This window comes from Anthonomus grandis, chromosome 8 (genome assembly GCF_022605725.1).
Source record: "Anthonomus grandis grandis chromosome 8, icAntGran1.3, whole genome shotgun sequence".
In the NCBI taxonomy this organism is placed as follows: Eukaryota; Metazoa; Arthropoda; class Insecta; order Coleoptera; family Curculionidae; genus Anthonomus; species Anthonomus grandis.
Genome location: NC_065553.1, coordinates 14,893,827 through 14,917,372, shown reverse-complemented (window position 1 = coordinate 14,917,372; position 23,546 = coordinate 14,893,827). Strand labels below are relative to the sequence as shown.

The 23,546-nt window shown below is 29.9% G+C and overlaps 1 protein-coding gene across 2 annotated transcripts in view; it reads right to left on the bottom strand.

Annotated features, from left to right (window-relative positions):
* Positions 1–23,546, bottom strand: part of LOC126739258 (protein furry) — a 55,680-nt gene that overhangs the window by 10,059 nt on the left and 22,075 nt on the right. For both annotated transcript variants that reach the window (XM_050444848.1, XM_050444849.1), the window contains exons 14-34: positions 22,984–23,160; positions 22,762–22,929; positions 21,148–21,297; positions 20,929–21,098; positions 20,605–20,873; positions 20,386–20,540; positions 16,633–16,790; positions 16,454–16,579; positions 16,166–16,395; positions 15,979–16,113; positions 13,246–13,465; positions 13,025–13,188; positions 10,324–10,469; positions 9,978–10,264; positions 9,799–9,918; positions 8,250–8,543; positions 6,210–6,353; positions 5,959–6,153; positions 5,733–5,900; positions 2,444–2,676; positions 1,872–2,379 (exon numbers count right to left, since the gene is read on the bottom strand). In XM_050444848.1, coding sequence (XP_050300805.1) covers positions 1,872–2,379; positions 2,444–2,676; positions 5,733–5,900; positions 5,959–6,153; positions 6,210–6,353; positions 8,250–8,543; positions 9,799–9,918; positions 9,978–10,264; positions 10,324–10,469; positions 13,025–13,188; positions 13,246–13,465; positions 15,979–16,113; positions 16,166–16,395; positions 16,454–16,579; positions 16,633–16,790; positions 20,386–20,540; positions 20,605–20,873; positions 20,929–21,098; positions 21,148–21,297; positions 22,762–22,929; positions 22,984–23,160 — 4,217 coding nt within the window. The remainder of the gene's footprint in view (positions 1–1,871; positions 2,380–2,443; positions 2,677–5,732; positions 5,901–5,958; positions 6,154–6,209; positions 6,354–8,249; positions 8,544–9,798; positions 9,919–9,977; positions 10,265–10,323; positions 10,470–13,024; positions 13,189–13,245; positions 13,466–15,978; positions 16,114–16,165; positions 16,396–16,453; positions 16,580–16,632; positions 16,791–20,385; positions 20,541–20,604; positions 20,874–20,928; positions 21,099–21,147; positions 21,298–22,761; positions 22,930–22,983; positions 23,161–23,546) is intronic.

The following is a 23,546-nucleotide window of genomic DNA, read 5'->3' as shown; positions in this document are numbered from 1 at the left end:
AATGTTTTATTCGAGGTCATAGTTTTCTCCCTGCGGATAGGGTTTTCGGTCGTGTTGAAAAACGTTTACGAAGAAACACAACAATAATAAGCAAAGACGAATATTTAGAAATTTATTCTTAATTTGGGACAGTGAAACAACTTGGCGTTGAATGGTTTCTGTACGACATTAAAAATTTGCAACATTCTCTAAAGAAGATCACAGAATTTTAAAATGGCATTTTTAGATGAAACGCCCCATCAGATTCTGAAGGCAAAACATGAAGTTCCAAGTATATTGGAAGAAATTCGTTTATGGCGATCTCTACCTGAAAAAAAGAAAAAATCCCTAGCTCACCTGATGATACAACAGTTTGGACCAACCTGGGAAAATGATGAAAGTCTAGTGTGGTACAAGAATATATTGCTTGAACCAGAGTTTCCCTTTTTTTGTGGTGTTTAGAAAATAAAAAATCAACGTGTTAACTTTTATATCATTACGAAGACAAGTAAATTTAAAAACCCTATTTTTTATTATTCTTTCATTTTTGTAATTAAAAAAATTGTTTTTTTTTTTAAATAAATAAATTAATAAATACATTATATTTAGCTTAATAAATGTAAATAACTACATACCCACAATAAAACAAGCACTTTTACATTATAAAAATATCCGATATATATTTAACTCAAGCAAAAACAGATAAATCAATTTTTTAATTAGCAATTATTCATATGTTAATTAATTAATAAGGTCCAAAATATGGTCTACGAGATCTATAATATTAAACCTTTCACGTACACTATAATTTATTTTGATAAGTTTATGGACACGCTATTGGCACGTTTTTTGCAAATATCTCGGAATGTTATAAATTGGATTTATCTGGTTTTGCTTGATCGCTCCTCAACTTTTCTTTATTTTTAAAATGTGCATATGTGGAAAAAGTAATTAAACAAAATAAAAAGGCGATAAGTAAATTAATCATTAAAGATTCTGCATATAATATGTATTATAATCTAAATTAAAGAACTTAGCTGCATTTTTAAGGTAGGTATAAGAAGGGGCTATTTTTAATGGTAAATATTTTAATTTTTTTTTAAACAAAATCATTTATTTAAAATAGTTAAAAAATCTTGTATATTATTAAATAAAAGTATCCATACGCTTTGATTCAGAACGCATTAGTAACCTACTAAAGCATCCCATCAAAAGTCCAATATCCAATTTCACAGTGGTTTCTTAGCGGACGAATGAAATTGTATGTTGTATAGGTCTTTCAATTGTTGTATTAGTTAGTTTTGTACTAAATCTTGTTAGCCACTTAAATTTAATATTTCTATACAGATTCCTTTATTTGTGTGTATCTCAGAGTGGCTATTAGATAAAACCATGTCGTGCAGGATAAGTTTATAATTTTATATAGTATTTAATTTTAAAGAAAAACTGTAATTATAAGTTACACGACATGCTTTTCATTTATAAATTAATACATACATATATTTTGATTAAAAGTTTCTCTGTTATGTTCTGGAAAACGTTAAGCAACAAAAAAACAATGTAAACATTAAAAAAACTGCGGAAACTTTAATTGTTATTTTACTACTTGTTTTGTTAATAGATAACTCCTTTTTGAGTTCCTAACAAAGGTTTAGACATTAAACAGTTATTTTGTTTAAATAAACGAAAATGCAATTTAATCATAAAATTAGCTTTAAAAATACCATCTCTCCAACACTTTTTCTGGACAACCGTGGTTTCCTAAAATTACATTTAAAACTATTAAATCTTCGTTAATATGACTGTAAAAGTAGATTGAAGAATTTTCATATGGTCTTTTTCGTTAATTTTACCTACCTTCTTCGCTGAATGTATTTAATGTTTAATAATACCTTCAATGTATTTAATAATGATCCTAAGCAGGTCGGCATTAATGGGCTGAGCGGAAGGCGTAGCCAGATCCACATAATGCAAAACACAGTGGATAATGTTGAGAATGGGCAGCTGTAAATTACTAGGACCTTTCTCTAAAATTTCAACGAGAAATGAAAGCATCGTCAGTCCTAAATGGGAATAAGTATCGTGAAGGTATTTGATGACGCATTTGGTCCACTGGAAGCTCTCTTTGCTGAATGTTCTGCGACTGTAGAGGTTCATAACTGTGCCCAGGTTTTCCAACTTTTTGCTTTTTTCTATACTGACTTGCGCAATGTTTTCCGCCGCCCTAATGCACAATTCGTTAGCGTCCTCGTAGTTTAACAGCATATAGGGCAATAACGCTATTACGTTCATAGGAAACGCAGTGCTCTGAGATGTATCTACTACCAAAAAATTTAATAACGGCGTAAACTGTGATAGCAGTTCTATGGTAGATTCGTACAGATTCGGATGAGTACAGCCCTAAAAGAATAACATAATAGCGTAAACTGTTATCAAGACATTTGGTAAATTTAATGGAGAATACCTTTAAAAGCAAGGCGTGTACGCCGGGGAAGTTATTCCACCTGAGTTGCTGCTGTAATTTTTCGACTTTATCTCTGGCATCGGGTCTGTCGAGAGGCAATCTGTGCATAACTCTAGCTAATAGTCTAACCGCTAGAGAGAATTCATGTTCATAATCAGACTCAAGCAGGGATACTGCTAGCCAAAACAGCTGCGCCAAGATCGTTAGTTTGTCGTCTTGGCTAGCTGAATCACCTAGAATTAAAAAAGAAAAATGGAATTATGAAACTCAATCCACCAATAGATGTTTTTTTTACAATTAGATATAACAAAACATAGACTTAAAAACTAATTAAGAAAAAAAAAACAAAATTCTAGAAGGCAGTACTATCAAGAGTTATAATATTGTGCCCTGAGGAGCTAGCAGAAACATTAGCGACGGGTATAATCTATTTACTTTTAAAAGATTATAGATCTGAACACAGAATTATATTTAGATGTCGGATATTTCTTTATGTGTTTTGACAGAATCATAAGGCTTTTTAAAGACATTCTTTTAAATAAAGTTTTGTATTTAGGGATAACAAGCTTGTTAAATGTATCGATTTATTCATATCGTTCTTAGAGAAAGTGTCTATTCGAAGAAACTGAAAAGATCTATAATTATCCCTATATCGTTTGAATAAGGTTCAATTGCCAGAATTAAATAGAATATTAGAAAATGTAATAAATTAAATCCATAAAAACATTCAACTAACAACAGAAAAGACAATATTTAATGTTAACTAAATATGTTTTTTATTGATTTTGAAGAATAATAGCATATCAGCATAGCATCATCAGCATTTTTAATAAATCGTGGTCGTGAAGTGCGCATCTTGGCTAAGAAATAATAAACTGTTGCTGGAATAAAATCTATTCAAATTCAATTTATATCGAATTCATTATGTGTAATTGCAATATTGTAAATGTAACTTTACAATGTTTTTTATAAAAGGTAAAAAACATGAAATCTATCACAAATACATTTAATAAAATTACGAAGGTTACATGTTTCGCTCCACTAGAGCATCATCAGACCTAAACGATAATTAAAATTATGTAACCCGAAAAAAGGAGAATTCAACAAAAACTTACCATAACATACACAAAACACCTGACATATAAGTAAACAAAGGTTACAATAAAGTGGCACACTTTAACAGTATTTTTATATTTTGGCTGTCAGGAAAATTATGTTTGGAGTCGAGGAGGTGATTAGCAAAAGCTGATCTGGTCACTGTGATTTCGGTATTTTTAAATTTATTATATTGGGCCTTGTGTTCACTAATCCTAGTAGAAATCTTTTGATGGCCACCTAGTTTTTAATAACCTTAAGTAGTTCTAGACTCTTAAATGATGGTTAGATTTCTAAAATGTATAAAGTGATTTGATTGTTTAGTTGAGTTCTTTGTACACTGTGTCCCATTTTGGATGAGACTGCAGGGTATCTCTGTCATTTTTTAAGATTTGGATATCTTTCTATCTTTCTACAGGAAATTTGGGGTCTTGCTTCCACACACGCTAAAACATTAATTTCGCCAGCTTCATTTCTATCAACATGGGGTTGCCTAGGTTTTGAACAGCAGCCATAATTTAAAAGATTAGATTTTAACCGGAATACCGTAGCCGGAGATGGCTGACGTCTTTCTGGAAACCTAATAAGATCTTTTTTATTTTTTGAATTTTGTAACAAAATAAAATAAGCTAGAGCTTTACCTATTTAAATATAATTGCTGCGCCGCTTCGATATTTTCGTTAGAAAGGTTTAAACATTTTATAATATCATACTTTTCAAAATTTTGGAATTCCATATTTTCACCGTCAGCCATCATTATTGATATGTATTGAGTCTGTTTGTGACTTAGTTTCCATGAATGCAATAAACAAAACATTTTTTTATGCATGTGTCAAAGAATTCATGGCCTACTATTAAAAACAAAAATAAATATGGATTTTTCTGATTTTTGAAGCTAAAATTTACTAAAGAATAGGTTGTGATACATCAATGTATTTAGAAAAAAAAATGCAAAAATTTGACGTTAAAATATACAGGGTGTTCCATTTAAAAAATACCAAGTTTGTGCCCAATCTTAAAAACAGTGCATTAGAAAAAAAAATTAAATACGCCACTGACTTTTATGTAAAAATATCTATTATAAGCAGTTTTCATTTTTATTCTATCTTATACAGGGCCTGAGAAATAATAACATCTCCAAAAGTGAACATTTTCGTTTTCACCCTGTATTTCATGAACAAAAGTAGTTAGAATATTTCTGTTTGTGGCTTTAAAAGTTTTACAAAAAAGTGATACAGGGTCGCGAAAACCGCAAAGCTCTATCTTAAAAAATGACAGAGATACCCTGCAGTCTCATCCAAAATGGGACACAGTGTACATAGATAGTGCCACTTTATTGCAAGGTACTGTGGGACCCATTCTCTTCTTATAATGTAAGTCAATAAGATTGGAAATATTTTTCAATTTTGGCTTTCTGGAATGACATGTACTAACGGGCGGAGATTGGTCTCAATGCAATGCATGTTTGGCTTAGTATCAATATGCTAACTCTGAACGCCATTAAAACTGTATTTATGCAGATCAACTACATTAAATTAATTTAATGAGTTATAACTTTAAATCCCTCACTTTAAATAATACTCAATATAATTGTTCAGTTATAGTGAAAGTTAACAAAATTGAATATCTGGAAATTTCTCTAGATCAAAATCTGAAGTAGGATGAAATGTTTTACAAATTTTATCAACTTAGATGTACCTAAACAGAAATTTCTTACTATTCTTTACTGTTCCTTAGTTAATTCTAATCTCAGATACTGTATTATCAACTGGGGTGACGCATACAATAGAACATTAAAAAAAATCGTAGTATGTAAAAATTTAATTTTAAAAATTAAATACAAAAAGCTTTTATATATCGCTTTGAAGGCTTGCAGAGGAATTGCAATTTTTTAAAATCCAGAAATATATTCCCAAAGTGTGCAATAAATTATATTTTCAAAATAAACAGACTTCAAATTATTAACTCAGCTTAGTATCCAATTCTAGTAACCAAAAAAAAACATGCCTTATATGCCAACTTTAATGTGTCAAAGATTTATAAGTTTTTATGGAACAAACTTTTCCCGAACAAACAATGTGAACCAGAAACTAAATATCAAAAACTCAACCTTTGATGAAAAGGGAAATATTGCGTATACATACAAAAGACTTTTTTCACAAACAAAAACTACATGAGTACAAATATCACTTACCCAGCATTTTTAAACTTTGCGCTGATCTGGATCGAGACAAATTGTTAGAAAACTTCGTTCTATTCTCCATATCATTTTGGCTATTCCTGTTTCTCTTTTCTTCTCCTCCGGATAAACATTTCTTAAAGCCGTAAGAAACGGAATAACTTGTACTCCTCGCGTGTCCCACTAACCATTAAAAGATAATAACCGTTTAAATTATTAATAATATACCGGAATTTTATACCTGAGATAGAATGATTTAAAATAGGCGTTGCATTTGATGCTAGCCCATCTGCGTTTTTTCTAAACGACATGGCATCTTTGTTGTTTAGATTGGGAGTTGATTTAAAGATCTCCTTGGTTAAATCCAAGGGCCTAAAGTCGGATTCCAATGAATCAACTGCAGCTTCTAAAGTTAGCAGAAGTTCAGTCACATAGCCTGTAAATTAAAGTAAATAAGTAAAAGGTTCAGTGCTAATTTGTCCTAATTATAACCTTGCATATCTTCTCCTTGTTCGGCCACGGTTTCAATTAATCTGCTCAAAATGTCTGATAACATTCTTGAAGTTATGGGGACCCTTAACGCTCTGAATATTTGAAGGGATCGACCGGCATAATGTCTGGAGGAGCAGCTCAAACCTAAGAAAAAAAATGGATCTATGAATTAATAACAAATAGGAGAAAAATGTATGGCCCAGGATAAAGGAACACTCGATAACTCGATTCTTTGCTTTTTAAACAAAACAAATGAAATTTTTTATTTTACGTAAATGCTTATTTTTCGACCAAATCAGTTATTTTTCGTTGCTTAAAATTATTTGACTCAATTAGTGACCTCAAACAATAATATTTTTAATTTTGAAATACAATGAATAAGAAAGATATTAAATGTACGTCAAGGAACGATGGAATAATAGGATCCTGAACTTACTTATTAGTCAATTAGTAAGTTTGAATAATAAGAAAGTTCAGGATCTACTGAAAAAATTTGTTTTTCTTCATATTTGACATTAAGTTCTCGTGAGCACAACTAAATTACTATTGAAATCATAATTAAAAAATCTACGTGTCAACCCTTTTGATCTACGTAAACATTTAATATGGTGACCATAAGAAAAAATTAAGTTAATGATTGTAAAAAGGCGAAACGTCTGATCAAAAATCTAAAAGTACCATGTAGAGGGGAAAAAGTGGCGAAGTAAATGCACTTTCAATCATATGAATTTTTAAAACAACCGTCCGCCGCAAATTCCAATAAGCAGCAATGAATTTGGGACACAGTGTATATAAGATAATGTTTTCAAAGTATATAGTGTAAGGTATAATATTACCTTACATTATTTACTCTGGAAAACAAGAACATATGTCTTAAAACATTCCTGGAAATGTTTTCGAAATTCTTGAACGACTTAAAAAATGACCTTAAATGTTATAACCTGAAAAGGTCCTGGAAAAAATGATAATTTTTTTCAAAATTCTTGAAAAGCATGGGAAATAGGGTTAAATACCTGAAATAAATTGGAAATTTATCATGTAAGAAAAAAATTACCTACTTTAAAAGTCTGGAAATCTAATTTCCGAAAAATATTAAACATGACATTAAATGGCTGGATAAATTAGAAGTTTACTGTTATAAGCAGAAATAGGAGCCTAAGTTTGATGTGCGTGACATCATCGGCTATTCCATTGCCGCCGGTATGAATAATAATAAACAATATTGTGCTGATCCATAGTAAAGAATAAGTGTTATTTAAGCAGATTTAGGTTTATGTGTGAGATCGCTTACGTGTTAGATATTATTATTAATTCGACCGTTCTCGTTCAGAGAGTTAAGTTGACTTTTGTATCCCTACATTATAAAATAAAAACTTTTAAATAAAATATAATATATCATTATAAACAATATAAAAACCGTGTTTTTATAATATTACCTCAACTATTCGAAAGATATTAAAAATGATTTCAAATGTCTGGATTCTAATTTACCCAATTTACCCGGATAAAAAAAATGCCCGGAAGGAAAAAACATGACTTTAAGAAAATACCTGGAATAAGCTACAAATTTACCCTGGAAGAAATGTTCTTACACTTATGACAAATTGTATGTAAAAATTTTGAAATTCTTGATACAATTTCACTTCAGAATTGATAAAAATACTACTTACTACTCTGAATTTATAATAAAATACTGCTTTAAATACAAGTTTTTTTAAAAATAATTAATGAATAAACATTATATTATTTACACTGATGAGGCATGCATTTTTAACTAAATCCCATTTTTCTAAGGTGTAAATATTAATAAGAATCCATATATGGTAGATATAGAGACATAAGGTAAGTTTGTTAATTGTGTTGTTGTTTACGTCTGGTATTTCATTATATTAAATCTGATGATGTCCCTTAAGAAGGCGAAACATACGTATTCTTTGCTTATTATAACTATGTAATTATTTACTTCATTTTTATTTATTATACCAAGTCACTTAGAAAACATGGACTATTTTAGCAGATATTATAATAAGCCTAACATACCAAGTTGTAAAGCAGTCTGGGCCCATCTTTCATTGATGTGGGAGTTAGGTAAGGAATCCTTGAAGACTTTTAAGATGTATTGTAAGAAAATGTCGATTTGTTCGGCACTCTTGACAGTAAACACTTTGGCAGTGATATCTTCATAGTTCCAAAGAGGTGTTTGCCTGGTGGCGAGGAAGTCTATTAGAGATTTTATCACTGTAGGTGTGGTCAGATCTAGTTTTATTGGCATCACTGGTTCACAGTTTTCTGGTAGTACTATTACTGGTGGCAGAGAGCTGTCGTTTTCTTCGGCTACCAGGAATTAATAAATGGTGGTTACAAACAGATGTGACAAATATTTGATTTCAAATTTAATTACAAAAAGTGATAAAAATCCGACAAAATATACGTAAAAACTGGATATTTTTATCGATTTAAATGCTGGTTTTTATTTAAAACTTACCGTTTCTTACTATTTTAATAGCAAAAATTATACAAGGTAGATGTCTCAATACGGTTTGAGATACCTAGAACCATCTAGAATATCAATGTCAATCATAAGCGATTATGATCCGTCATGACGAGTTGAAGCTTAAGGGTACTTTAAAAATTTACGGCAGAACATTTTTCTACGTATATTTTAGTATCTGGTTTTATTTCTGGTTTAAATATTTAAACTTGAATAAATTTTTATGTAAAAAACATCAACAATTCATTAACGAAAAGTATAATTATTTAGTATCATTTTAATTCTGGTTATTTTTACGCAAATATGAGCTGTATTTCAAAACTAATAATTTGAGACGGATGTGTAAAATTTCAATAATTTCTTTTAAATATTTTCTATGAGCATAATTTTACATATTTTATTGCGTATTATTATTTTTCCTTATATTGGCTTTATAAATTCAGGTTTCTTGTACTCGAGGCACCAAACCTCTTTTATTTTAAAAAGTACAAACCAATAACGTAAGTAATTTAACCCTAAAAAATTTATATTAAAATAGTGTAAAATTTATAGTTTGGAACGGTTTATTTAATAATATATGTTCATTATTTTAAATATCATTGTATGACCATTTTAATTATTAATCTAATTGATTGACTACTGCAACAAAAACAATAAAAAAAGCAGGAAAAATAATTCTTTAAAGGATTTTAGAACATCAGATAAAAAGAAAATTAACCAAGTGTTTAGGTTACAGCTATGTACTTTGAGTTTTTATATTTTTTTTTTTAGATAAAAGTACTGACATTTTATTAATATATTTTAAAGAGCTTGTTTTATTGTTTAACTATATCTGTATTTTATATGCATATTTACTCAAATGTTTCTAAAATATCACTTTTTTCTGCAATAAAAACAATGTTATTAAATTGAATAAAGCGCAAGAAAATCAATATGTAAAAATGCTGCGACCTTCTGTTAAAAGGACTAAGTTTACAAATTTTTGTATTGTCGTGTTTTGACACTTGCAGATTGTTTTTTTCTTAACCGTACGAAAATTGGTACATTTATCTTGCAGTAATAAAAATATGAGTGTATACATAAATATAATTAAAGTACCTGTAGGAGATTCCTCTTCCTTAGAAGAAATACTTTGTAAATTATTCTTAGTTGAAGGCTCCGTAGTCATTGTGAGCGCTACTTGATTATACAGAAACTCGTCAAACGTAGAATCGACTTCTGCAAATTATTACATAAACCAATGTAAGCCGGCCCCTATAAATTTACAATCCTCATACCTGTAAATACGTGATTAACTATCGGTAACACCGGAGTGGTCAGTCCAAGTCCAAGCTGCATAGACTGGCTGTTTAATAAAATATGTGCCACTGTTAAATGATCATTGTGGTTTGCGAGAACAATCAATAAATTCATTAGTAGTTGTTTGCAGTGTTGATACACTATGGTCCTGTTATGATCCAGTCCCAAAAACAAGATATGAAGCATAAGAGGAACATGGATTGCCCAGTCTAGCTCTATTCCGTCAACTACGATGTCACAAAGTAGTATTACTCCAACGTTGCATCTAAAGTGTAGAATTTTTCAAGTTAAAAAAATGTTGCAGTACAAGATTATTGTATATACCTATGGAAACCGGAAATGGGTTGAGAAGTGTCTGGTAAGTATTCGGTGAGTGGAGCGAAATACCCGCCGAATTCCGGCATAGGCAATGGATGCGGTTGAGGGATGTCTACTTTTTCTCTTAAAGTGATTTCGTCTCCGTTCAATGCCTAATTTAATAAATCAAATGTTTTTAAATCATCGGTTTAAAATAAGAGTTTAAAGATACTTTTGTCAATATCATAAGTCATAATGCATATGTATAGCCTTCTAAGTAGCAAAATTAGACCGATTTCTAATAAGACAAATACGATTTTGTCAGAAAATGAGAAAATATATTAGGCAAATTGAAGAATTCGTCCCCGTTCAATGTCTAAGTTAATGAATCAGATATAATTAAGCCGTTCTTTTGCATAACTTTTAGAATTTTATAATATATATTTATACCTATATAATTAGAAACAGTTTTCAAATTCATGTCAAAGGAATTTTTTCCAGAAATCCGGAAAACAGCAAAAGGGAATGAGAAAATAACTATTAAAGAGTATAATAATAATTCCTGAAAATATACGTTTGCTTGAAAATACCATTGTAAAATAATAAATTATATAAAAAAACTAGATGATTTAGATGATTGATGATAGTTTCGATTATAGATGAAGCATGGCTTTCAATCAACTGGAGACTGATTTATACTGATTCTGATGATCTAAAATTAAAAAATGATATTAATATCTTTATAAAATGGTTAATCTTATATGGAATGGTTCTTAATGTTGATAAGTGTCATTGAATATCTATCGCTAAATCTAAATCTCCCAATTACATATAATTATAAAATTATTAATAGGTTACTAAGAGGCGTAGAAGTGGTAAAGGATCTTGGAGTACTGTTGGATTCTAAATTATCTCTTTGTGACTATAGAAATAATATTCTGCAACGTGATTGTAGAAACTTAGGTTTTATTACTACATTTAGTTTTGATTTTTCATGCAATGTTCGTAATATTTTATATTTCTCGTCCGGTCTACACGGGAATCCGCATCCGGAGTCTGGTCATCGTTTTATGAGGTTCATATTAATGAAATAAAAAATATTAAGATTTTTTTTAAAAACTTTATTTCAACTTAAGGTCCCTTTGTGTAATTATCATAGAGATTATAACTATGTCCTGGCTCTCCTTAATATTGATTCCCTTGAGAATCATAGATTAATATATCATTTAAAAATTTTAAATGATCAGTGACATTTCAAACCTGGAGTTTCATCGCACTAACTATGGCATGTATAGACCAAATCATAAAATACAAAGAAATAAAATAATATTATTTAAATTCTTATTTGAGCGCCAACTTATTCAACTCAGTGTCAGTTCTTAGTAAGTACCAACCTATATAGGTAATAAGTTTTGGTAGTAATTTATTATATTTTGTAAAATGGTTTACTGTTGATAAAAAAATAATGGAATAATATACGAATATATAATTAATGATATTTTTAAAATATGCATCATTTAAAACTAGATTGATTAAATTTAGATTAAAATAAGAAATAAAATATCCTGGTTCCCTTCGATATCCTTAAAATATTAGAAAATGTACGAATAATTGACATTTGCAAAAATCTGCATTATTAACGATTAACACAATTATTAACGATTTTCGTAATAAAACACAAATTTCTTTAACTCCCAGTGAAGGCAACTTATCCATCAAATAAATAAAAAATAAAATAAAAAGAGGAAAAGAGGATATTGACCAAGTCAGCTTTCTACCTTTTTTTCTTTAAAATTTTGTATTTCTACTACTACTTTCTACGTTTGAGATTTTCATAGATATAAAGCAGGTCTTATTTAGGATTAGGAGATTAAAAAGCTCTTTCTTGAGAATCTACTGTTTTCCTTATGTCTTAATTAGCAAAAGTTATGCCAATACATAAATGACCTAACTAATTTGGCTAAATAATGGAGAAACTGATCAAAAGCAGGATGTGTAGGATGTCTTCTGAATAGATACAAGGTATTAAACGTCCTTCAATTTGCCTTTAAGGAGCAACTCAGCATAAGTGATGTAATTTTCCAGTTTTGAAGAGTCTCTCCTAGAATATTAATGGTGGCAAGGCAGCAGATTTACCAAAAATGTCATTGTGTGAATCACCAAATTGTGCTGTAGAAACTTTGATAATGTCTTTAGAAGACTGAGCCTTTGATTATTTAGAACATATTTATTTAATCGCGGCCAAATAAAAGTAAACGCTTTCTATTTATTAAATAAGTTTTAATGTTGTGGTTTATGTTTAAATTGGTAAATTACTTGAATTACTATTATAGCTTTTACACGACTGGTTGTTTTTTATTTATAACGCATTCAGCTTTATTTGACACTGTTTTTATTTTAAAATATTATTTTAATTGTATTTTAGTTTGTCTATTTAACTTAGTTGTTTTTAAAGTGTTTGTCTTTATTTTCTATCCTAATTATAGTTCTATTACGCTTAGCATTTATAACTAATTCATTTTAAAATAGAGTCAATTTAATATTTAATTAATACAAGATGATCCTAGTTATTTACAATATTCTTAGTTAGTGGTTGATAATGTAGTTACACAGCTTCGTTTGTTTTGACATAAAACACATTTTGACTTGTTTAATTTTAGAACCTCTAGTTGAATCTAGTAATCCGTATACCATCGCGCTTATTTAATCAGATATAGATTCTACTTACTTCTTCCAAAGAATTACTTAAATCATCCATTGGATTTCTAAGTTTATCATTTCGATTCATACTAAAGTCAGTAAATACGTTCCCACCGGACTCTGATTTCGTGACAAACTTGGATGGATCCTCACCGCTGTGCCTTTTAGTGTGAATAGTTCCTTTTTCAATACCTAAAAAGTGCATTACGCGATATATTGATAGAATTTAATACAGGAATCAATACTAACTCAAATCGTTTCTACTACTGCAATCACTCTGGCCGGCTACACCATTTGTGCCATCCGAATGGCTGGACGTTTTACGCATTACGGTTAATCTATAAAACGGTGGAGTTTCGGTTCTTTCAATTAGACAGTTCAATGTCTCGACGGTTTGTAATTCCAGCATCATTTCGTCTAGTAGTCTGACTGGCTGAACTCTAGCGAGATACAGGACCACTCGTTTTGCCTGACAATAATAATAAACATCTTTTTATTTTTAAAATTACCTAAAATTACTAATTCTAAATCGCCGAGTTATATCGCAGTTATTCCTTTTAACCGTCCAATTAAAAATATTATAATAAAATGATATTTCTTACTTAATAATTGAAAAGAGAACTTACTAACAAAATAATACAATATTTAATAAAACTAGAAATAAATGAAAAGAAGTAATATATAGATGGAGTTTCAACGTTTTGAAATAATAGTCTTTTTAGTTTTATATTCAAAATAGAAGAGTACAAGATATTAAGTCATTAGAGACAGCATGAAAAGTTTCTAGCGCATTATAGTAAAACAAGAACGACAAGGCCGTCGCAGTTGGGTGTAGATCTCAAGTTTATTAAAAAGATACATGGGAATTCTTGATAATACATGTTTGCAAGTAAGAGTAGAGAGATGCATTAGATAGTAATTTCCTTCCAGATTTAACCACTTGGATGCTTCAAATAAAACCGTTATACGGTCAAATTTCCAATCAAAAGTACAATAAAGTACATTAAGATAAGAAAAACTAGAAAAAATTAAGTAATCGCATAATTTTGATTTAAAATTGGCAGAAAGAACATATTTGTGCATATATAAGAGTTTCAATTTTATGTAAGCACTTAGAAGAAAATGAGACACTCCACAACATAATTTTCAAATTGTTAACAATCTAAACGCCTAAATTTTTTGCCAGGCAGACGGAGCTAGAATCTCCTCAATTTTAATTTTAAAATTATCTATGCGGAGACCCACACAAAAGTAGTATAGATTTAGAACTATTACGTACAAATTTAAGAGACTTCTATATATTTCTGAAATGATTAATAGATAGAAGTAAAGTAAGTAAATCACCCCTATCAATTCATTAAGTAAAAGTTCTTATATATTTGTAAAATCACACATATATAAAGAGATTAAAAGTGGACCTGTGCGGAACAGCTCTCTACGTGCAAATTATTTGCACGTAGCAAATAATTTGAGACTTTTGATATATTGAGCTCTTTGGCTCCTTACCTTTGAGTAATTTTGAATGACATTGAATTTTAAGCGAAAATATTTGAGCTTTTAGCAAAAAGTTGTATATAGTGTAATTGTACTATTATATGCCTTGCATCTAAAACACCAATCAATCTGTAGCTCTAACCACAAGCAAAAAAGCAGTGGCGGTGCTATGAACATTTCGGAAACTGGATTGCTAGGTAGTAATAAACCCGTTGATCAACTCGATTTTTTTTGATCAGATATAACTCTCTGAAGAATCTTGGATAAGGATGGAAGTTCACTGGTCGATAATGACAAGTCTCCGTTGCATTAGAAATCGAAATACCGTCCACCAACTTCCAATGGTTTTGAAATTTACTTGATTTTAACAATTAACAATACATGATATGAGTTAGGCATGTAGTTCTAAGACATAATACACATTTTAGAATCAATAATATCCGAGCCAAGTCGGAACATCTTTATTTTAGAAATGATTTTCTCAATGTCATCTCAATTACAAAAGTAAAACTAAAAAAACTGAGGACTGTTGGATGTTTATTATCATCATATTTAGTATTAAAAAATGTATTAGCTGAAGGTGATCTTATTGCATCTAGAGTAAAATAAAGTTTTGGTTAGTGGTAAAACTGTCTTAAAAAAAAAATTTAAGTGTCACACCGAAGGTTCCAACCATATCCGGTGACTTTGGAACGATTTGAAAGTACATATTATTAAAGTTTTAGTGAATATTCATGTAATTGTAATAAATGAAATTGAACGGAATGGAATTGAATAGTTAAGCAATTTTGAATGGTGTTCCTCAAGCATATATTTTGCAGCTACTATTTTTTTATCTTATTTAATAATATTAATTGGTTTTAAATATGTAATTATTATAATAAATATTAAATAATATTTCATCCAGATCTTTAAAAAGTTTTTTAAGAGAAATATCTTATTAAAAATCACCTTCATTTTTGTATGTTTAGATGCCAATTAAGCCATAAAACATTCAAAAAGTAAATGGAACACACTCAGTTGAACTCAATAATTCGTTGTTCAACAAAATCTTAATACCATTAATGAAGAAAAAGTAATTCATTACGATTCCTGTGCAAACATTTTTTATGTAACACTTCAGGTTTTCTGAACTAGAAGGAGAATTTGTTATACTTGCTGTATCATAAATGAAATCACCAAGTTATCTCTATCAAAAAATCAAATTTAGATAGGATGCAAACTAGATGTGTGAAAATGGATAAACATTACAACAAAATCTTGTCTGTCCTAAAATTCAAAAACATTGGAAAGTTCTTGTTCTTAATTTATGTGTTTCTTAGTTTATTTAGAAGTATAATAATTTGTGTAAGGGTTTATGTTTGTACGTTGTAATTTCCTTTTTTTAATAATAAATAATTATTGTGATTGGCCTTTTGTTAGCTTAAGTTTTCAATAAAAGCATTATTATTAATATTAGACAAATTAACAGATAATTTTTTTACTTACATATGGAAGCAGTTCACATGGTGCCATCCCAGAAATGATGATCAAATACCTTATGATAATTTTCATATTATTTGGCCAGGAAGTGCATAACGTGCCCCATATTTCTTCAATTTCCTTGGGATGATTATCGCCAAACTAACAAATAAAATAGGTTAAATCAACAAAGATATTTTAGTTATTTTCTTACCTTTGCAGTGATATAAAAAATATTATTAAGCACCATTTCAGTAGCCTCTGCTGACCCCCAACCTTCTTTTCTTTCTGCGCCCATTTCATTTGTATAAAAATGATACATGTGAGGATTAATAGGAGGAATGTTCGGATCTACTAGCTCCATATTGTGCAACCAAGGTATCAAGTATTGAAGCAACACTTGTCGCACTTCAGGGCGAGCAGTTTGAAATCTATACGTAATCTCTATGGAAAATATTAGCATAAATAACAAAGTTTAAAATTATACCGGTACTAGTTTTACCGGAGAACATAGGCATCGTGAGCTCGGGATGTAACAAAGCTAACTGGCTAGAAAGATGGATTTGTGAGCGACAGTAAGATGTTGCCAAAATAGCATCTAAAGTATCCCGACCTTTATCACCTTGCACTGCAAACTAAGTTATTAGAATACGCGTTTCCGTATGTTTGAGTACACTTTACCCAAATCGGTTTCTTGTAAAGGTCCGACGCTACCAAAGAATCTTTTGTCAAGTAACTGCAGAAGTTGTAACGCTGTATCCCTGACATTTTGTCTAGAACAGCCTGTATTCATTAAGGTAACATTGATAATAGCGGTGTAATGATCGCATGGGTACTCTCTAGAATGTAAGAAATACGCAATATTGATTATTCATAATTTTGTTTAAGTTTGGATCATTGGTCAGAATTATAACTACCTAGCCAATCTAAAATTAAATAAACAATTTTTGTATGTCTGCGTTTAAATTGTTTGAAAGTCCATGCACCTATCAATTTTTTATATCCTTGCATATTGTATATATTGTATAAGTTAGAATTATAATGTATAATTTCGATGCTAAAGAAATTGTACTTTTAGTTGTCACACAATAAAGATTTAGGGTTTACTACATTTTTAGTTTCCTTAAAATAAAAAAAGTAGGTACCCAGTTTTTAGATTTGTTAGCTACCTAAACATTTAAATCCGGATATTAAATATTGGATTGGATATTAGAACCTTAGTAATAAAGGCTGATAAAGATAAATATAAGAAGGCTGTTTAATTTGCGTTTGCGGCAATTTTATTGACTTCTGTTCTAAGAAGTCGAATCTTATGTTAGGTTAACATAAGTGCTATCGTATCAAATACGATACATTAATTAACCTTAAGATTTCATCTGATGGAAAATCAAACTAAAAATAATAAAAAATTAGTTTATAATATGTACCAGATTTGTCATCATTTGCAATCACTTTTCACGCCATTTAACCAAAAAGCTTAATCATGTAAAAATTATTTCAGAAGTACTTTTTAATGTTTCAGATCCAATTCATTCACACTATGGTGCCTTCTTTTGCTTAAGTCTTTTTTATTTTTATACATAATATTTTTCTACGAATAATGATTTTTAATTTTTTTTTAGATTTCCGACTGATAATATTTTATTAGCATTTTTTAAAAAATCACAGTATTTCATTTAAATGTGAATGGCAATAAAAATTCACAAAAACATAAATATTTCATTATTAAAGAAAAACTACTTTTTTCTACGAAATAAATGCCTTACGAAATATTTGTTGATACAGGAATAACTTCATTTCCTGTTCTTACTTTAATACCGTGTTATCACTTGAAACTATTCTTTAAAACTTGAATTAAAGTATCTCAAGAGATAAAAAAAACTTACCCCTTAGGAAACTAGCTCGATTTTCACTGTAAATACGTGTTAATTTAAATACAACGATAAGATAAACCGATATAAGTACCAAACTAAGATATAAACCGAGTCCTAACCTATTTTTAACTTTGTATTTTTGTGTGTTTTGTGCTCCATTTTTTTTTCCTAGTTGCTATATTTTTGGACGCAGTAATATTCGCATACATGGAGTTACGTTTTTAATTTTAATATAAATTTAATTCAGCACAATGCATTTCAAAAGAAAAATGCTTGAATAACTTGTTTTAAATTGAGAGCGAAAAACCAAACAAATATTTTCCCTTTCTAAAGAATTTAAATTTTTAACTTTTTGGACACTCTGTAGACTGTCGCATTTTTTTAAAGAAAATTCATGGCGATAATTTTTTACCCTGACAGCGCTAACAATACAAAAATACGTTTTTAAAATTACGGCCCAGAAGTTGATACCGTTTTGCGTTAATGGTTGATACCCTACACGCAAAACTGTCTTAAAACTTGACCGAGTTATAGATCTAGGAGTTTTTAAATGGCGGAAATTTGCATTCAAAAAATTGAGGTTAAAAATAACATAACATTTCTCAAATAACAAAGAGTTTATATTTCCGAGTTAAGCGTGGACCGCTTATGGGTACTATATGTACACTTTGATAATTGAATAATTTTCTTGGAAAAATGGAGATTAACATATGCTAGTAAATTTTATAAAATAAATGTTCAAAACTTTTAAAAAAATACTACTTCCCAACATTGCTATTAAATAAATGCATTGTAATGACTAGTGAAAAGTAATATAAATCCGCATAAATAATTTTGCAAAAAAATAAATAACCTGAGAAATAATAATTTCACAAATGAAAATTTAAAAAAATACTGTGTTCATTATATTTATATACACTAGCGGCCAAAAGTGAAGAAACATTTACAAATTTAACAATAACATCTTAACATACAAGATATTATTTTACATTTTTAGTAGAAAATATTTAGCTCTATTATTGCAGCATAAAAACACATCTTTCTTGTTTGTATTTACCTTATCAGTTGATCAAAAAATTATTTATGCTATTTTATGCGGACAAAAGTGAATAAACATTCCAAACAAATGTTATTTGGTATTTAAAGTGATTATTTATCATTAGTTTGATCTTAACGTTGAGTGTTAAACTGTTATATACGATTTGTGCAAAATGCCTCGCGGAATAGATCTGAGTATTGATCTCCGAAAATTAATTGTTTAAAAATTTCAAGCTGGTGTAAAACAAAGTGAAATTGCGAGGCAAATTAATCGTAATAGATCCGTAGCTTCAAAAACTATTGCTGCTTTTAAAAAATATAATAGTGTGACTACCCGTCCAAGGTATGGACGGCCAAGGAAAACGAATAAAGTTATTGAGAGAAAAATAAAAATGTTGGCAACAGAACATCCCTTTATGCCCGCCACAGAAATTTATAATGAAATACCTGGGGTTTCGGTATCTGTGCGTACTATTCGTCGTCGTTTGACTGAATTTGGACTTTATAGCCGTTGTCCAGCCAAAAAACCATTCATTTCTAAAAAGAATAGATTGGCTAGACTCCAATTTGCACAGGAACATCTTAATTGGAGAACCCAAAAGTGGAAAACGGTTCTATTTTCTGATGAAAGTAAGTTCTGCCTATTCGGATCTGATGGAATGAAATGGGTTCGTCGTCCTTCCTGCCAATACTAGACTTAATCCAACCAGGGACACACAGTTGCCCAGTACACCAGGGCAACTGTGAAACATGGAGGAGGCAATATCATGGTTTGGGGGTTGCTTTTCCGGATCAGGAGTAAGACCATTAAGAAAAGTTGAAGGAAAAATGAACAGATTTCAATTTTTAAGAATTCTTCAGGATCATATGCTTCCATACGCAGAAAAAAATATGCCGCTTCGATGGTCGTTTCAGCAGGATAACGATCCGAAGCATACCGCAAAAGTAGTAAAGAAATGGTTTGAAGACAACAATGTGCCCCTTATGAAATGGCCCGCACAAAGTCCGGATCTAAACCCGATAGAAAACCTATGGGACCATTTAGATAGGAAAATCAGACAAAAAAATAAAGATAAATTTAGAAACCAGGATGATTTGTTCACAGCTCTTCAAGAGGAGTGGAATTCCATTTCAGCAGATTATATTGACAGCCTAATGAACTCTGTGCGAAGTCGGTGTGCTGAACTTATAAAAAATAAGGGTTTTGCTACAAATTATTAATCTTTGTATGTACAACTAACTAATACAAAATAAATAAAAATAGTGTTTCTCCACTTTTGTCCCCTGTAAAAACAAGAATAAAATATATTATATTAAAAAAAAATAAAAAATTAATGATCAAATACACTAATACAAAAGACACTTTGTTTCTCCACTTTTGTCCGGTAGTATATATCTAAGGATAGCCGTGTAAATAGCTGATATGCATCATATATTATTGAAATAATTTAAACAGCAAAAATATTAAGAACTTGTTTTTGCCAATATTAATATAAATATAAGCATTTTTTGAATACTCTACCTTGTGCTAAATATAGTAGCCAACGCCAAAAAACAACAATCAGCAACTTTCGATGATCCGGTATAACACTTATCCACCAGCCAATCCAGTAACTGCGACACATCAGGATTCGATTCCAAAAGTAATATTACAGTCTCCTGAGCCAAATTATACATCTATAAAATAAATAGGCCCATTGAATTCAGAGTCTGTCTCCTCAAAAAAAATTGCGCATAATACCTTTTCATCTGAACTGTTCAGCAAGGTGTCCAACCACAAATAATAAGGACTTTCTTCCGTCAAACTATCAAAGCAGGGTCCACAACACAAAAGCGAACTCATAGCTTGTAAAGCGGCAAATTGTAACTCTATGTGTTTTTTATTAGACATGTCTTCCTCTGGCTGAATGTTTTTCATATTTGGCAACGCGTATTTACCCACCCAGTGGTTGAAAATTGAAAAGAGGCTTTTTCTTAAGTCTCGCTTTAGAAGACTTCTTCTTATATCCACTATAAAAGATACATTTTTTACAAACAAAGGAGAATTAATTGAAGAAATACTTACGGCTGAAATTTTTAATTAATTTAATCAGAAAGTAACAGAAATGATATGTCAAGTCTCGTACGCTAGTGGAGTTCTTGTCAGACTCATTCTCTAAATAGTAGCGTACTCCTTCGATGAATTCCACTAAATTGGCATGTAGGCCACCCGAGTCTTTATCTATACTACAGGAACTAAAACATTTTGTGTAAATAACCAACTTGAGCGCTTTAATTAACGTACCTAACACCAAACGTCTCGTTTTCGGCAATATATTCTAACAGTCTCATAATTTGTAGTCTTAATGCATCTCTCCTACGTCTCCGTCTGACATTTTCTTGTTTTTTATCAATGGCGTCCCTTATATAAGGCGTTAATTCTTCCAAAAGATCCCTAAAATAATTAATATTTACATGATTTGAAAAGCTTAAATCAGCAAAAATTAAAAAGAGAAAATGTTATAGTTTCTTGGCTTTTTTGAAGCACTTAAAGATGTGGTCCACAACTATCTTCCTAAAGGAATTTAAAATTTTAGTTTATGGACTATTCAAACCATAATTCGTTTAGTAAAAATTCAATTTCAAACGTTTTATATCTTTTCAAAATATGTACTGGTACTAGCCCTATCGATTCCAGCAGTGCTGCACGATCAATTAACACTCAATAATTTTATAGACAAAACAAATATGTATAACTTTTATGAGATAATGACTGCAATTAATGAATTCTGAGATTCACCAAATCTGTACTTTGAAATGTTAGAAGATTTATAAGAAACTTGTTCAATACTACTAATATTGATTGCATTAAAAAGAGACCACACTACAGATGCGTAATCTAATTGAGATCTTTAAGCAGGATTATTAACAAATTAATTTAAGCATTTAATAACACCCGAAAAGAAATATTTTAAATTAAAGGAAACTGGAAAATTAAAATAATTTCTCCTATGAGCAAACTTTTTAATTATTTAGTTTACCTCAATTACAATGTTTTTTCTTTCAGTAGTTAATCTTAGAAAAAAGACAAGCATTGTCATTAAATATCCATACATTCAGACAAAAAAATAATTTTTCTAATCTTAATTTGTCTAACTTCATCTTTTTCAAGGCTATAAACTATGAAAAATTATGTTATAAAGCCCTATTTTTTTACTTTAAAAATATATATTGCTTTTTATAATATACAATCAAAGGCAAGCAAAATACCCTGTTAAGCTTTTTAAGTCTTAGGATAATAAAAAAACACAACAAATAAACCAGTAATCTTAAGCATAAAATACCCCAAAGAAACTAAAAATCACTTAATTTAGATATATAGGTTATTATCTTATCTTAGATATACCTTGTTATTGTTTTATATGTACCATGAATTCGATTTTATTGTTTTTTACTGTACTATCAATTCACATAAAAACTTCTGATTCAAATTAATATGTCGATAATGTATTTTTAAAGTTAAATAAATTTACGGCTTTTTAACGCCCAAAACTTATTAGCATTCTTCACGTTTCAAAAAAATAAATCATCAAAACGTCGACAATTTAGAAAAAACGAAGATCTTCTTAATCTATCCTATACCCGCTAATTCCAGTATATTAAGAGATCATAAAGCTAACCAGTTAGGCTGCACCAATTGTAAAAATCCATCAAATATTGCTGTAGAACTGTTCTGATCTTTGACAAATTTCAAAATCTCTAAAAATCAAAAAGTTGTGAAGAAAAAAGTAAATTCAATTTTTTATATTAATCATATTGTCAAAGGCGTAAAAGGAATTAAACGATTTGAAAAATATACTACCAATCCTAAGAAAACATTTAAAAGGGAATTATAATAAGTACAAACAAATCCTGTTACCTTAAAGCATGTCCATTAATACTACCAGCAGCATAAACTGCCGCATCACGAATATCGGTCACTTCACACCTAAGATGCGGAATAACCAGTTTATAGAGAGCGCTCGGAGAAATGCTGGCGGATAGTTTAGTTTCGCTTTTCTCTTGGCTTAAACTGTCTGGAGAAGAGCTATATTAAAAGTGTCATAAATTACGTTACGAATATTCATATTTAAATGCATACCTTAAACTTAAATCGGGGCTAGCACACCTCACTATCGGATTGGAAATTAGCGGGACCACCTTAAAAGCAAACGTTATATAGTTTTTCCAAAGATGCATGTACGGATCCCTTTCTGATTGCGGTTTCTTTACGGCCGTGGCACTACGAAGCAACGAAGCTCTATTGTCGGTTAGAGGGCTAAATAAAAGGAATAGTTAGTATCATTCAAATTTAAATTCAAATTCAAAATTGTTTATTTTGCCAAAAGTAAAAAATACATGTATCATTTACACATAATATACACAGTTGACAAAAAAGGACCAATTCACGATTACAAACCGGTAACAGTGACCGCTGAGCGGACGCCTGCGAAAGGACCCTTAACCTAATAAATAGCTACTATAATAAATACAAAAAATAAATTTAAAAAATAATACATATAAAGTATGCAAAGAGAAATAAATAAAAAACTACTTAATAAAATAATTCCCAAAAAAAAATACAAAAGAAAACAAAAAACAAAAAGACAAATTAAAAGTAAGAGTTCTGAAGAGAATGGGAGCGCGCAGAAGGAAAACGAGTCT